The 16928-nt window shown below is 30.8% G+C and overlaps 1 protein-coding gene across 3 annotated transcripts in view; it reads left to right on the top strand.

The window, feature by feature from the left end:
• Nucleotides 1–16928, top strand: part of CSMD3 (CUB and Sushi multiple domains 3) — a 1308251-nt gene that overhangs the window by 1226119 nt on the left and 65204 nt on the right. For 2 of the 3 annotated variants that reach the window (XM_030937706.1, XM_030937708.1), the window contains 6 exons: nt 2240–2425; nt 3522–3716; nt 6477–6650; nt 12471–12644; nt 15756–15929; nt 16739–16924. In XM_030937706.1, coding sequence (XP_030793566.1) covers nt 2240–2425; nt 3522–3716; nt 6477–6650; nt 12471–12644; nt 15756–15929; nt 16739–16924 — 1089 coding nt within the window. The remainder of the gene's footprint in view (nt 1–2239; nt 2426–3521; nt 3717–6476; nt 6651–12470; nt 12645–15755; nt 15930–16738; nt 16925–16928) is intronic. The other variant, XM_030937707.1, reaches the window with a different exon arrangement.

Here is a 16928-nt window from a genome sequence, read left to right as displayed (position 1 = left end):
CCGTAGGCACAGGAATTGTCCCATTATTTTGGTACGTTGTCTCTTTTTAGCTCTAAAATGAAACCATGTTTTACTAAACATATATGTGGAATCTATACTATTTAACTATACCTCTTTTTACTTTGACCTAGATTCAATCTATACTACACCAACAATGAATAGTTAATATTTAAAAATCGGTAAATACATGATCTTTGGCAGGGAGATTGTGTATAACAACTTGAAATTCCCAAAATTTCTAAGTGAAAATGTAAACATTGCTTTAACAGACATCAGGGAACCATTTACTTTTCAACACTATTTTAGAGGTTCTGTAATTAGAAAGTGGGGATAATAACATGATTATATGAGATTGCATATACAATTTAAGTCAGCATTACAGCTTTTCTGTTCATAATTTACAGGTTACTAAATTACAAAAGATCAGCTATTCAGCAGTAGGGATTCTGCCATTCAGTTTTGACAATTTTGTATAGATTTCACTGAGGTTTTTCATTTTATATTTAATTCATATGGGTTAATGAAAATTAAGCAGCAAAATGGTAGATTTTATAAGAGAAGTGGAAACAATTTTTGGTTGAAATGGAAGATGGGTGAATAGTACATAGCATTTATAATATTTAAACTAAACTCATATCTTTCTGTACTTTATTTCTTCTGTTATGAGAGAAAATATAAATCTGTAATTCTTTGTATGAAACCTGTAAGCTAGATATCTTTCATAATACAGAAGCCTTCTTATTTTATAACAATAATGCAATACATATGTCAGATATTACATAACTCCAATTGGTTCTAGGACGACATTCATATTCAAATACATTAGTCTTTCTGTGGAGATACGTATAAATATGTACTCTGAGTGTGATACATAAAGATACAGATAGGCCAGGTGCGGTGGTTCACGCCTGTAATCCCAGCACTTTGGAAGGTAGAGGCCACTGGACTGCTTGAGCCTAGGAGTTTGAGAGCAGCCTGGCCAACATGTGTCTACAAAAAAGTACAAATATTAGCTGGACCTGGTGGTGTGTGCCTGTGATCCTAGATACTCAGGAGGTTAAAGGTAGGAGGATTGCTTGAGCCCAGGAGGTGGAGGCTGCAGTGAGCCAAGATCCCACCACCGATTCCAGCCTGGGAAAAAGAGTAGGACAATGTCTCAAACAAACAATTGGCCAGGTATGGTGGCACGCACCTGTAGTCCCAGCTACTAGGGTGCTGAGGTATAAGTTTTGCGCTCCAGCCAGGTGACAGATTGAGACCCCCATCTCCAGGAAAAAAAAGAAAAGAAAAGAAAAAGAAAGAAAAAAAAATCTGCCTTTAATTGAGGTATTGCTACCAAATATATACTTTGAAAGATATGTATATATTATTTGAAAGATTATGTGGTTTTTCTTTTTGTAAATGCCAATTATGTACTTATAGGGCAAAAATGGTAAAAAATCAATTTTAGGGGATTTTTCTGTAGTCTTTTAAAGTTATAGGGTATAAAATATCTTATATACAACAAACTAAATGAATATAAAATTTTACATTATTATTACATCATAGTAAAACTAATTTTCACCTAAATCAAATGTATTGTAGATAAAAATCAAGACATCTAAGACACATCAGTGAAATTCAGGGAGATCCTAACTAGGTTTTTAAGACAGTAAGTCCTGGCCTTATATTTATTAAACATATCCAATATACACAATACTTTGTGGATGGTGTCCCAGCTCATAGATTTTGGCTGTTCCTAAGACAGAAATAGACAGCTTTCAGGTAAAATAAATCTATTTGTTTTATTCCTGGCCAAAATGATGATGCATATTGGTTGCCACTCTCTTTAAAATATTTAATATTTATCTGTCAAATTGAATTAATCAAACTTCCTATATGATGGTCCAGTCATGGGCTTGCATTAGAGATACTCTTTACCTAACTTGCGTTCTCATATACTCCATACGAATGCTGATAACCATACAGATGATAACCAGAAACTAAATAAGAAACCAAGAAATGAAGCATTAACAATGTATGGATTCATCAATTTGTAAGCATTACTAAATAAGAGTTTGGAATAACTTATTCAAAATTTATGGTTCAGAGAGTATTTCTTTGAGATATTCTGAGATTGTTTCAGAGGAATAAAAAAAAAATCTCCATTAGTTTTGCATGTTCTACAGTTCAGCAGACTTACCTAATAAATTAAACATTTTTCTGTTTATATGATTTTGCATGTTTGTATTTATTCTAGCAATTTCCTGTGGGATTCCTAAAGCTCCAACAAATGGAGGAATACTAACAACAGACTACTTGGTAGGAACGCGAGTTACTTATTTTTGTAATGATGGATATCGATTGTCATCCAAGGAACTTACCACAGCTGTATGCCAATCAGATGGAACATGGAGCAATCATAACAAGACCCCTCGCTGTGTTGGTATGTGTGTCAAGGGAATTTCATCACTTGTTCTTCTTTTGGTATTTTATATGATCTGAAATTTTATGTATTGTAGAATTGTAAAAAAAATCCCTAAACTGAAATGTGATGTCTAAGACAGAAATAAAAGTTAAGTAAGCTATCTTGTACCATGAAGTACTAGAAGAGAGTACAAGGACTTTTCAATCATTTTTGGAAACCTCAGAATACTTATGTCAAAAAAGTCACTTTTATTTTATACAATAAAGTTTTATTTTGTAAAAAGTCATCCTTTAGTCAACATGTATTTTCAGTACATAATCCCTTGAGAAAAATTTTTAAAGATTGTGTTAATAAAATGATACTTTGACATATTCCACTCTGATTTTTATAAGGATAAATAATGTTGCAGAAATTATCCATAATTTTAAACTTTTGTTGATATTCTTCTGGTTACTTACACTTAGAAGAGTTCCTATTACTGTCGCTATTACTTCACTAGGTAAATAAGTTTACATAATGATAAGACATTAATTCTGGTAAAGATTTGGTAGCAAAAAAATAGAAAATGTTGATTTAAATAAATTATTGAATTTTCTCTATATTTCAATTATTTTCTTCTCATTTAGTACTAACATTTCCACTTAGCTGTGATTTCATTTAAAATGAAGATTGTTCAATTGTTTGCACTCTCAGAATAGGTATCTAATAAGGCTTCTACTTACCTTGAAAAAGTTTTGAATTAACTAAAGTTGATATCACGACTCTTGGATAAAAAGGCCATTCTCATCAAAAAAATTTCCTCAAAATATAGTCTTTTCTAAAGTTATAAAGAAATAAGGGAGTAGAGGTAAGCCAACAATTGGGATTCTAAGTAGATAGAATAATAAGTACAAGACTGAATTGTGAAACCATTGAGTGTGTTCAAGAACTTCCAGCAATACCATATAGCTAGGGGAATGGAAAATATCAACATGCAAAAGAAATAAAGAACAAATGCTAGAGGACCTTGTACAGTGCAATAGTAAGCGAATTAAGGCAGTGGAGATGTAAAGAATGGCATAGACGTTAAGATATAGTGATTTGTTAGCACTTATACCCTTTGGTTTTTGTATAGTTGTTACATGTCCAAGCATCAATTCCTTTACCTTGGAACATGGAAGATGGCGAATTGTGAATGGCTCCCATTATGAATACAAAACGAAGGTAGTTTTCAGCTGTGACCCTGGTTATCATGGACTAGGTCCTGCTTCCATCGAATGTCTTGCTAATGGTACTTGGAGTTGGAGAAATGAAAGACCATATTGCCAAAGTAAGTATAATCTTGCTAAACTTATTTCATAAGCTATGTTTGGTTATCAAATTGTTTGAATCAGTTCCTTTTACAAACACACTAGATCAATAATTAGATGACATTACTAATATGGCCATTTATTCTCATTACATTTTCAAATTTTCTAACTATGTTTCTATGTATTAGTAAATACTTTTCTAACAAATAGAAAAGCATAGACTTTGGATTAAGAAATCTAGTGTTTGAATTGTAGATCTATTACCTACTTTAACAACGAAGTACTGTTTACTTACTACTTGACATATACTGCTTTTAGTCCTTTACATGTTTTATACTCATTTGTTTAAAAAAAAAAAAAAAAAAAAAAAAAACACCTTTGCCCCAGATGTAATCATTCTATTAAAGTCATGGAGCCTATAAATGATAGAGAAATGATATTTGACCAAGTAGTCTGACTAAAACCCTTGACTTTTTATCATGTTATATCATGTTTATTTTCTCTGATTCTAAATTCTAAAACTAGAAAATCTTAAAACTAGAAGATTATGACACCTGTCGTGTAGAGTTAACTGCAAACATTTAATGGTATGACACAATTGAAATACCAGCTATAACCACATCCTCAATAAATACTATTGAATCAAATTGAGCAGTTAAGGCATTTTATTTCCATACATTTTAATAATATAAATGGCCAGTATCTAACATACATAAGCTAACAGAACATGGGATATTCAGGTGAAATACCTTGAACTTCCTTTCTTACTTTTATTTATTGTCTATTTTGTTTCAGGAAATATGCTAGGTGAAAATTCAGCCTTTTAATTAGTGTCTAACACAACTCTATGGTGTATATTGTTTAGAGACCCATGATTTATAAACAAACTAATAGAGAGATCAAAAGTCTACATAGGGTTATTATGATTAAGAAGTTTAACATAGCAGACAACTATGTTATGTGTAATAAGTACACAAGTATCTGATATTATTTTATTTATGAATATTCACTGATTTGAAATTTATTTTTTGAATCTCTATATCAGTATAGAAATTTTGGTTGCCCTGTGTTCCAAGATAATCATATTATGAATTAAAGTATTAAAATATATTTCAAAATTATATTTAATATTGTAAAAATATGCCATCATCTGTATTTCTATTTTTTGTTCTTTTTTTTGAGAAAGAGTCTTGCTGTGTTTCCCAGGCTGAAGTGATCTTGGCTCACTGCAACCTCTGCCTCCCAGGTTCAAGTAATTCTGTCAGCTTCTGCAGTAGCTGTGATTACAGATGTCCACCACCACGCCTGGCTATGTTTTTTCTGTATTTTCAGTAGAGATGGGGTTTCACCATGTTGGCCAGGCTGGTCTGGAACTCCTGACCTTAAGTGATCTGCCCTCCTCAGCCTTCCAAAGTGCTGAGATTATAGGCATGATCTACTGCACACAGGCTGTATTTCTAAATTTTTGTATTAGTCCTCCAAGTTTTCTCTGACTGCAGACTCCTTGTTTTTCCAAATTATTGTTTAAGAAGAATGATTTGTTTTTAAAGGGCACGTGGATAGGAATATTTCAAAGAGCTAGGTAATTATTATCTACAACAGAAACACTAATTTAATCAGCTTTCAACAAATGTTTGTCTCGTTCTATTGTGTTAGATTCTTTATTATGTAAAATGGTTTAAATGATAAGTAAGATTGGATTACTGCCTACAGGTAAGAATGAGGGAATGGCAAGGGATTTAGAAATTGCAATTGGTTGAGAAAAATAAAAGAATAGTATTTTTTCTCCAGTCTTCCGTTTAATCATCTTTAAAATGAAAATAATATAAATATTAGAATTAATAATAATATTAGTATATCAATAATATTAATATCCACCTCAAATGATTTTTTGGGGGGATAAGCTCAAAACCATCAGTACATTTTAAATTTGATATGCAACTCTTGGAAGTTTGCAAGTTTTCTAATTCTCTACCTGACAGCTATCTAAAACTTAATACTGAAAGCCTAGAGAGCTTTTTTGAGCATTACACAAATGAAAACACTAATAATAGCACCAAATATGTAATATGTGCCCAATGAACATGATCTGTTTTGTTTTTATGCTAGAATGACATAAAAATTTGTAGTCTTCAAATATGAATAAGTCATAAGAGATGCTGTATGACCTGGCAAGCCTGTTAAATTTATTTTCTTCAATTTTTTATAACTTACAAAAAAAGATGAATTATATCTAATGGATCTCATGAAAATCAATACTTTACATGTAAAACTCAAACTACAGAGTTCTTGACAAAAATCATATTGTAATTATTATTTTAATGTTGGTTTAGATATGAAGAAACTTTGGCTCAGGTAAGTCAAAGGGCTTGCCCAAAGTTACCTGATAAGATTTTGGATTAATGAATCATCATCTCTTTAAACTTGTGATGTTTTTCGTCCACTATAGCCAGTTTGACTAAAATAAAAATGCCAAAAACAAAAGCAAAAACAAAAACAAACAAGTAAAAAAAAAAAAAAAAAAAAAAAAAAAAAAAAAAAAAAAACCTTTATATCTCTGTTACTTAGAAGGTTCTAAGGAAACTTAAAGAGGATAAATTTTACATTATGTCATCTCTTTTCTCCATACTTTCACACTGATTCAAACGTGTTTTACAAATGCCAATTTCCTTTGTAAATACATCAAATCCTAGGAAGCTCAAAATGTTCAAAGCATGGTTTTGTTATAAGTGCAGCTTGACTATATCTTTAAGGGTTTTTATTTATTTATCATTTTAAAGTTATTTCCTGTGGAGAACTACCTACACCTCCAAATGGAAATAAGATTGGAACTCAAACTTCATATGGCTCAACAGCTATCTTTACCTGCGACTTGGGATTCATGCTTGTGGGCTCTGCTGTAAGGGAATGCCTTTCCTCAGGTCTTTGGAGTGGATCTGAAACCAGATGCCTAGGTACAGATTTTTAATTTGTTTTTACCAAACGTCCCCCTGCCCCTCACCCTTGAAAGGAGGCATCTCTTTTTCCCTAATATGAGATACTAATTTATATTCATTCAGTAAGGATGTTAAAAACCAGAAAATACTTATCTTTAAAAATGGCTCATGATAGAAAAGCTACTAAACAGAATAATCAGATAGCATTCCTAGTGAAATCTAAGGAGATTTCATAGTGAAAATATAATGGTGAACACTAATTGCTGAAAATTGTATGCCTGCTTACTCAGCTGGGTTAATCGCTGTAGCTATTAACTCATTCTAAACCATAGTCAATTCTCCTTTCACCTATTTGCTTAAGGTAATGACTGAAGAAGATAAACAATGTAATGTCTACATTTAAGCACCTTTCTCCCTTTTTATTTCATAAGATTTCAACATGCGTAAAACTAATTTCTATTAAAATTTTAAAAATATATTTTTTGAACCTGATTTTAGACAATTAGGATGTTTTCTCCTTAGAGTTCCCTGAATTTATTATAAAAAATCTTCAGTTAAAGAAACTGAACTAGTTCATTCTTCTTACCTTGCCTCTTTTGAATGCTTTATCTCCTTTTTCAAAGATTTCAACAATTTATCTAATATTAAGAATGGTATGATTTGTGCTATTTATGCTTTATTTTTTCTAAAATTATTTCAAGATCTACAAGCAAATATTAAATTACGCAATAATGAAAATTTTTCTAGTAATTGTTCACTTATCTGTTGGAAGCAAGGCAAGATCTTTTTGTTTACTAATTTGAAAATTGCAGATTATCATGACAAGAGTACTGCAAAATTTGTCAGTGTTTTTGTCTTTAAAATGTTACTGTTTAAGAATATGACACATGGCAGAAAAGTCTATGCTTACATATTGTATGGCTAATAAGCTTGAAAATATTCATAGAAATACAATCATTGTTTGAAATTTCAAATGGTATAGTTACAAGTTTTGGTTAAAATGTCTTTTTTCCCCTTCTGAGGTACATTTGTTAGTAGTTATACTTGGAAGCCTAGAAACAATTTCTTTATAGGAGCACACATACTTGAATATACACAGGGAGCTCCTGAGCCCCTGGGGTCGTTAATGGACCAGGCCCTGGCTATGAGATGGAGTTCCTCTCAGACTAGGGTCTTTCCTCTTCCTCTTTAAGTCTCACCTAGACAGAGCAGAGCATTGAGGCTAGGAGTCATGGTGTCTCCCACTGGTCAAGATTGGGCAGATGGATGAGGCCACTTATTTTCTGCAATGACTATTGAAGAAAACAGAAAATAGTTAATGAGTTAAATGATTATGTATTACTATGTGATTATATAATCAAATACAAACTCAAAAAACTAAAAAATCTTAATAGTTTTTAAATTGATTTTGGTTGTACTAATTTTAATTACAGATTACTTAGTTTACTTATGCATTTTTAAGTAAACTTAGTTTACATATAAATTTTTAAATTTATATATAGTTATATATAAATAAATATATATTTATACATACTCTTCAGTATTTAAATTATATATTACATGTATCTTTAAATAAGTATACATTTATAAATAAATATATATTTTAAATACTATATTTAAATGATATATAATTTAAATACTATGTTTAAAATATTTAAAGATATATTAAAATATTTAAAATGAACTATATTTAAAATATAGTTAAAATAAAACTAAATTTTAAAAGTACTTAAAATATACATATACATTTGAAAATACTATATTTTATGGCTATATGCTCTCATGAATTATTATATATTATATACTATTTAATATTGTATATACTATGTGGTTTTATTCACCTACTTAGAATCTTGATTCTGTTCTCTGGAAAGACAGGGCATAACAAGAATATTTATAAGAAAATATTGCCTCTTAGTCTAAGGAGACAAGATCATCCATTGTAGAGAATATAGTGTTGATATAAAATAAAATGCAAAAGGATGTTGGTAAGAGGAAAGTACAGTTACCAGACAAGCAAATCCTAGAATAGTACACTGTAAATTGAGCTTAGGGATCCATTCTTCTCAACTAGTTTGTGTAACCCCAGACACTTTTAGCTTAGAATGGCCATGAGAATGTGCTTATTGTTTCTCTAAGTACAGTGCATTTATTCCTGCCTCCCTAGTATTTTATTATGAAGTTTTCAATTAAAGGAATTGATAGTGAACACCCATATGCCTACCACCTAATTCTACAATTAGCATTTTTTCTTATTTGCTTATCATATATCTATCCATATTTCTAGGCCTCCATCAATCCATTAATTTATTTTTTGATGCATTTTGAAATAACTTGTAAACATCAGTATACTTTGTTGCCAGATATTTAAGCATGCATACCGTTAGCTAGAGTTCAGTATTTGTTCAAAGTTGTTTTTTTTTTTTCAACTCTGGCAAAATTTATATATAGCAAAGTACATAGACCGTAAATTCAGTTAGATTAGTTTTGACAAATGTATACATGCATGTAACTAAACCACTGTAAAGACATAGAATATTGCCATTACCTCAGAAAGTTTTCTTATGCCCCTTCATGGTCACTGTGCAACTCTCCTCCTCCATAACCTGAGGCAGTAACTATTTTGATATTTTCACCATATTTTAGTTTTCCCTGTTCTAGACATTAATTAAATTGAATTGCAAATTGTGCATTTTGTATAAGGCTTCTTTTATTCTCTTTCATCTATGCTGTTGTGAATATCTGTAATTTGTTTATTTTATTGCTCAATAGGATTCCATTGTACAAATACGCCACACTTCAGCCATTCTGTTTTTGATGGATGTATGAGCTATGTCCAGTTTTATTCTATTATGAATAAAGCTGCTATGAATGCTCATGTAAAAGTCTTTTTGTGGACATATGCATTCATTTCTCTTGAATACTCAGGAATAGAATACATGTGGGAGAGTTCTAGTTGTCTCCCATTCTCTTCAGCATGTGATGTAGCCAACTTTTTCATTCTATCCATTCTGTGGGATGCATAAAGGTATCCTATGGTATTTTAGTATTTTTTTGTCTTAGTGAATATTAATGTTAAGCACAGTTTTTCATAGGCTTATTGGCTATTTGTAAATTTTCCTTTGTGAAGTAGTAAAGTATCTTATATTAACTTGCCTTTTTATTATGAATTGTAGGAGTTCTGTACATATTCTTGTTACAAGGCCTTCATCATTATGTGTTTTATAAGTATTTTATCTTATTCTGCGACTTGCCTATTCACTTTTTAATAGCATCTTTTGACAACCACACATTTTCAAGTTTGGTAAAGTCTGTTTGTTTTACTTTCTCTTTATACTAGAAGCTTTATAGTTTTAGCTTTAACTTTTGTATCTCCAATATTATTTTTAATTTGTGTGTGTTATGTAGTAGCATTGAGGGGCTTTTTTACTTGCTCTTTGTATCTTGCACTATTTGTTGAAAAAACTTGATAATAATTATTGAAATGATGTATGTAAATCCTCTAAATTTGTTCATAATTTTCAAAATCACTTTGGATACCATAACACTTTTCAGTTTCAATATAAATCTTAGAATTAGTTTATCAAACTCTACAAAGAAATTCTGGCGGGATTGAACCATACATCAGTTTGGGGAAAATTGGCATCTAAAAACATTGAGTCTTCTGATCCATGAACATAGTACATTTGTTTGGGTCTTTACTTTTTTCTTTTTTTTATAGCAACATTTTGTATTTTTAGCATAGAATGTGCTATTGCTAAATTTATTCCCCAGAATGTTTAACTATTATAAGTAAAAAGTAAAATTTTTCTTTTTTTTATTTTTTAGATACAGTCTTGCTATGTTGCCCAGGCTGGTCTTGAAATTGTGACCTCAAATGATCCTTCTGCTTCAGACTCCCAAAGTGCTGGAATTATAGGCATAAGCCACTGTGCCCAACTAAAGTTGTTTATCTAAATTACATTCTCTAATTGTTTGCTGTTAGCATATAAAATACAATTATTCAAAATATTTATCTAATATTCTACAACCTTTCTAAATTCACTTACTAGTTTAAGATATTTTAAAAATATAATTTTCTAAATATTACCTGAGTATAGAATAGTTTCACTATTTTGTTTCCCAACATTATGCTGTTTTTCTTCTTTTTATTAAAGTATTGCACTGGAGGTTTTTTTTTTTTTTTTTTTTTTTTTTTTTTTTTTTTTTTTTTTTTTTTTTTTAGCAATGTCTTTATTGGGTTTAGAATGTTCCCTATATTCCTAATTTGTTGCCATTTTTTTTATCATGAATAGGCACTGCATTTTCCTATATGCTTTTTCTGCATCGACTGAAGTAATTACATAGAATTTTTTCTCTTTTATTATGTTAAAATTACAGTGGTTAATTTTTCATATTTAGCCAAATTTCATTTCTGGGTAAATCCCAGATAGTCATTATGTATTATCATTTATATGTCACTAGACTGATTTTCTAAAATTTTGTTAAGGAGATTTGTATCTTTGTTTATGAAGTACTTTTGTCCTTTATAATTATTTAAGGACTTTGGTCCTTTAAAAAATTTTTTTTTTCAGGCTTTACTATTGGGGTTAATGGTTACTTTATAAAATAAGTTCAAAAGTGATTTTTTTCTTCTCTGTTTTCTAAAAGAATTTGCGTAATAATTATTTTCCCCCTGAAAAGCTTGAATTTCCCAGAAAAAAAAAAAAATCTGTGGGAAGAGTTTTGTTTAAGAATTCAAGTATTTTAATAGATAAAAACTATTAATAGTTTTCTATTTTTATCTTGTGTTAGTTTTAGGGCAAGTTATAATTTTCACAGAACTTTTTCTTTTTTTCTGAAGTGTTAAAATGTATTGGCATAAAGCTGTTTTTAGCATTCCCTTATTCTTTCAATTTCTTGAGGGTTTATAGTGATATCACTTCATTCATTCCTGTTATTGACAATTTTATTCTCTCCTTTTTGGCGTTAATAGGGTTAGCTAAGAGTTTAATAATATTGTTGCTATTTTTAGAGAAAGAAATTTTACCTTAGTTAATGTTCTCTGTTGTTTGTAATTATCTTAAATATTTACTTCTGTCTACTTACTTTGGCTTTATTTTTACATCATTTTGCTCCTTGCTTCTTCTTCTTAGCATGTTTTACGTCATTGCTTATATATCTCTATTCCTTCTACTAAAATCACTGAAACTTATAAATTTCTTTAATAAGTAATGTTTTATCTGTACCTTCAAATTTATATGTGTGTGTATATATATATATATATATTTTATTTTTATTTATTTATTTTTTTAAATGGAGTCTCGCTCAGTCGCCCAGGCTGGAGTGCAGTGGTGCCATCTTGGCTCACTGCAAGCTCCGCCTCCGGGTTCACGCCATTCTCCTGCCTCAGCCTCCTGAGTAGCTGGGATTACAGGCGCCCACCACCACGCCTGGCTAATTTTTTTTGCATTTTTAGTAGAGAAGAGGTTTCACCGCATTAGCCAGGATGGTCTCCATCTCCTGACCTCGTAATCTGCCCGCCTGGGCCTCCCAAAGTGCTGGGATTACAGGCGTGAGCCACGGCGCCCAGCCTGTATTTTCATTTTTACACATTGAGATATTTTATAATTTCTTCAAGACCTAAGTTTCACTAGACGTGTATCTTCTTTTAATTTCCATGTATTTGCTGTTTTGCTAAGTATTCGATAGTTACCTTTATGTCATAGAGTTATAATTGAATTATTTGTGACTTGCTTTGAAGTCATCTTTAAAAGTTTACTAATGTTACACATGTATATAAATATACAAATAAAACAAATCACAGTATTAAAAATATTGCTTCATAACCCATTTCAGCGGGTCATTGTGGAACTCCAGAACTGATTGTGAATGGTCAAGTCATTGGAGAAAATTATGGATATAGAGACACAGTTGTATATCAATGTAATCCTGGTTTTCGATTGATTGGTTCTTCAGTGAGGATATGCCAACAGGATCACAATTGGTCTGGTCAGCTCCCATCCTGTGTGCGTAAGTAAGCATGGCAAAAGCAATTAGAAACCTCTGGTCTTTGGAACAATTCTAGTTTTGGTTAGGCAAGATGAATATATATATTATGTTGTTATATATATCAATATAAAGTAAATTTCCACAATCCAATTTGATACTGCTATGCAAAAACCCTTTAAAGTGGAAAGTGTTCAAGAGAATTTCAGTTATATTTTATCAGGAAGACAATAAATTAAATTTAGCTCTTCTCATATTTAATATAAATATATGATATTGATAAATTAATATTCTTATATGGAAGATACATTCTCAACACATTTGTAATTATAAGGATTTAAATTTCTAGAGACCACTGTGTAGCAGTATCAAGGTTTGCTACGATGTGATACTACAGAGCTTTTTATAGTGGAAAATATTTTGGATAAATATTATCTAATAATTATGATGCTATTGCTATGACATCAAAATTATAAACTAATGAAGCACAGTGGGGAAAATATTATCATTAGGCACGACATGAAGAACCTTTGCTCTCATTTCAGGTCCTCTGATGATTATGTGTGCTAATGCAATGTTTAATCTCTCTGGGTCCTAATTCCCTTATATAGAGAGAGTGCGGTTGAAGATGTTTATCATTATGTCATCTTTTAATCTCAAAATGCATTGCATTTTTAAATATATCAAGATTACACATATGTAACATAGTTATATTTTGTCTGAAAAAATTAAAAATTATGAGGATGCAAAGGCATGTGAATGATATAATGAACTCTGGGGACTAGGGAGAAAGAGTGGGGGGGGAGTGATGGGTAAGAGATGACACATTGGGTACAGTGTACACTGCTCAGGTGATGGGCACACCAAAATCTCAGAAATCACCACTAAAGAACTTATCCATGCAACTAAACACCACCCGTTCCTCAAAAACTATTGAAATAATTTTTTAAAAAAGCAGATAAGAAAGAAAATAAATAAAAATTTATTTTAAAGCACTATTTACACTATTTTAAAATTTGTACAAAACATATGAATATATGTAATTTTAGAATTATTTTAAAAGGATCTCACCAGTTCAACATATATCCATGTGATCTTTTAGGGTAATTAGATATGAATTCACACATGAAGAATAAAGTATATTTTGAAATAGTATCTTTTTATTATAATTTCTTAAATATACCTGCTGTGCTTTGTGGTTTTAATGGATCTCTTCCTGTATGTACGTTGTGGATTTGGCCATTGTGCACTTATTATGACTGCTATATTATGAAAATAAAAGTAGAGCTGAATAATGATAACTCTAGTACATCTCAGAATCCCCAGAAGTATTTAGTATTTCAGATCACAATCTATCCTGCTTTGGATCTTAAAGCCAACTACATTTTTCTTATATTTTTCTCCTGATAATTTCCATCTCCAGACACTGACATTTATATTAAAATTATTATCAGTAAATAAGTACTGAAAATATGTTGTAATTATAACAGGATCATAGGATAAAGACTTTGGAAGTGTCAGATAAACAATACATGGGACTTTTAGTATGCGTTCACAGGAAATATCTCACTTTATCTGTGACCAATTGCATCTATACTTATAAATTCAGTCATTATACTGTTTTGATCCAATCCACAGAAATGTATAGAAATTCTAGTTTCATGGTTATGATAATAGGATAATAGAATATCTAGCTAACAATGAAAGTCACTTTCCTAAGACACACCCATACACCCCCACACACAGATTGATTGTCTGATGATTTAAAGACAGCAATATCCTGCTTGTGTCTGCTCTAGATATATTCTTTTTCATTTATATTCAAGCATAGTCAGTTAATACCACTGTTTTTCTTGTTGAATAATTGAGGCTATAAAGGAGAATTGGCCCTTAGGGTAAAACTGGTTTCTTTATTGATAATTTTAAACAACGACAAGATGCAGTTAAATTTCCTAATGAGTAGGTTGACATTAACAATACAGCTGAAAAATAATCGCTCTTGGGTCATTTCCTAAGTACTAGAAGTGACTGTGGTCGTTTCCTATGCCCAATTAGGAAGCACTATTACTGAAGTTGCTCTGATTAATAGAGTGAGATAATGCAATAAAACAGTTCATAGAAATAGTGTTTGGGGAAAGCCAGCACTATGTAAAATTTATAGTGGGACACAGCATTAAAAGAACATAAATAATTTATCTAATTAAGAATATTATTTCCAAGAAAAATTATATTATCAAATATCAATGATGAAGGAAAGAAACCAGTAAGATTGATTGTTTTAGAGAATATTTTGAGCCTATGTCTCAAAATATTAATGAAAATCCTAAAGCAGCCTTTGTGTATCATTTTCTATTTTCTACATTATGTAGTCACATTAATTACTTTGCAAGCACACATTTGCTTTATCAATATACCATTCATAAAAATTGGTTGTATAATGTTAAAAGAACTATTTCAAAATTAAATGCAAAAAACTGCCTTTAAATATCCTTAATTATTAACTAGACAAGGGAAACTGGTTTAGTTTTGCTCTTTTCTATTTTTTGACTTTGTTTTTTTAAGCACAAGATCTCATTCTGTCATCCAGTCTGGAGTGCAGTGGCATGATCATAGCTCACTATGATATATGTGCATAGCCATGATCATGCTCACCACAGCCTTAACTCTTCTCCTCAAGCAATCCTCCCACCCCAGCCTCCTAAAGCACTGGGATCATAGGCATGACTCACCACACCTGGCCAGTTTTGTTCTTTTTTGCTATTGGTTATGGACATGAACTTTAATTATTCCCCAGATTTCTTTGCATTTCAATACTCTGCTCTTTGCCTCCCCCAAAAAAGTAGAGAGAAAGGATGAAATAGGTACCATGAAATTTAAAATACCTATGTACCACTTGCATAAAATTATCACAATTTTAAATAATTATCTATTTACTAATATAATAATGCTGTTAGACTATTTTGACATTCTACTTTGTTCATTTACGTTAGTAAATGTACTTTCCATATATTTCCAGATAAAAGTAGTCTTCTTTCTACTTTGTTTGAAAGGATTAAGTCTAATCAATAATGCAATAACTGATAACTATTTTTTTTTCTGTGTTTCCTTCCCTGTCCTCCTGCCACATCATATTAGCTGTTAGCTGTGGTCACCCTGGTAGTCCAATTTATGGAAGAACAAGTGGAAATGGGTTCAACTTTAATGATGTGGTAACATTCTCATGCAATATTGGGTATCTTATGCAAGGGCCAACGAAGGCACAGTGCCAGGCCAACAGACAGTGGAGCCATCCTCCACCTGTGTGCAAAGGTAAATGTCTAAGTATATTCCCATTTGGGACATGGTAATAATGTTCACATAAACATCAGTGATACACTTAAAACAGCTTAAGCAGAATAGCAAAAAGTTTTTATCTAATAAAACAAAAAGCTTTAATACTGACGTCATCTCATTAACAATGCTTTCTTTTTTCTAAATTTGTAACGTATTTTTAAAAGTTAAAAGTAGTAGAGTTAATTTCTAACTTTCTTATTTGTATCTATTTTGTGACGGCATATAAAACGTAATTGAGATTATTTTTACTTGCAATTTGCTTCATAATTAGTGGAATTTACTAATTATGGCATTTATTTTCTTTTTATTTTTCTGAAAATTATATATGGGCCTGGATTGTCATTACTCCTGTAATGAGGCTTTATTCATTTTTTAATCTATAGAAACAGATTAAGGAGAACTCTTTGATGTTTTTCTAGTTTGCAAATAAGTGTATTTCATATTTTCTGAAAAAATACAACCAAATTATCATTTTCCTGCATGTTGTTTTCTTACAGTTCAACTATAGCTTAAAAGATATCATTTTTTAAATTCATACTCAGCACAATACTTACAAAGTTGCTATTTTCCTAACTGTTGCCAAATTTTTTTCTTTCTTCTGTATTTCCTACTACATAAATTTCAGTCCATTTTCTAGATAATCCATGGGATTAATTTTATTATTGGAATCTGGTTGTTTGAATAAATTTACTTTTGAAACTAAGTATGTAAATTTCTAATATAAATCTATATAGGTATATGTATATTGTTGCAAACATATGTTTCAAAATTTGTCATTTGTTTAGTGGTCAACTGTTCCGATCCTGGAATTCCAGCCAATTCTAAGAGAGAAAGTAAAATAGAACATGGAAATTTTACTTATGGTACTGTGGTATTCTATGACTGCAACCCTGGATATTTTTTATTTGGATCTTCAGTTTTGATATGTCAACCAAATGGACAATGGGACAAACCTTTACCAGAATGTATCAGTAA

The sequence above is a fragment of the Rhinopithecus roxellana genome, chromosome 9 (genome assembly GCF_007565055.1).
Source record: "Rhinopithecus roxellana isolate Shanxi Qingling chromosome 9, ASM756505v1, whole genome shotgun sequence".
NCBI classification, from domain to species: Eukaryota; Metazoa; Chordata; class Mammalia; order Primates; family Cercopithecidae; genus Rhinopithecus; species Rhinopithecus roxellana.
The sequence above is the reverse complement of the archived record's forward strand: the minus strand, read 5'-3'. Positions and strand labels throughout refer to the sequence as shown.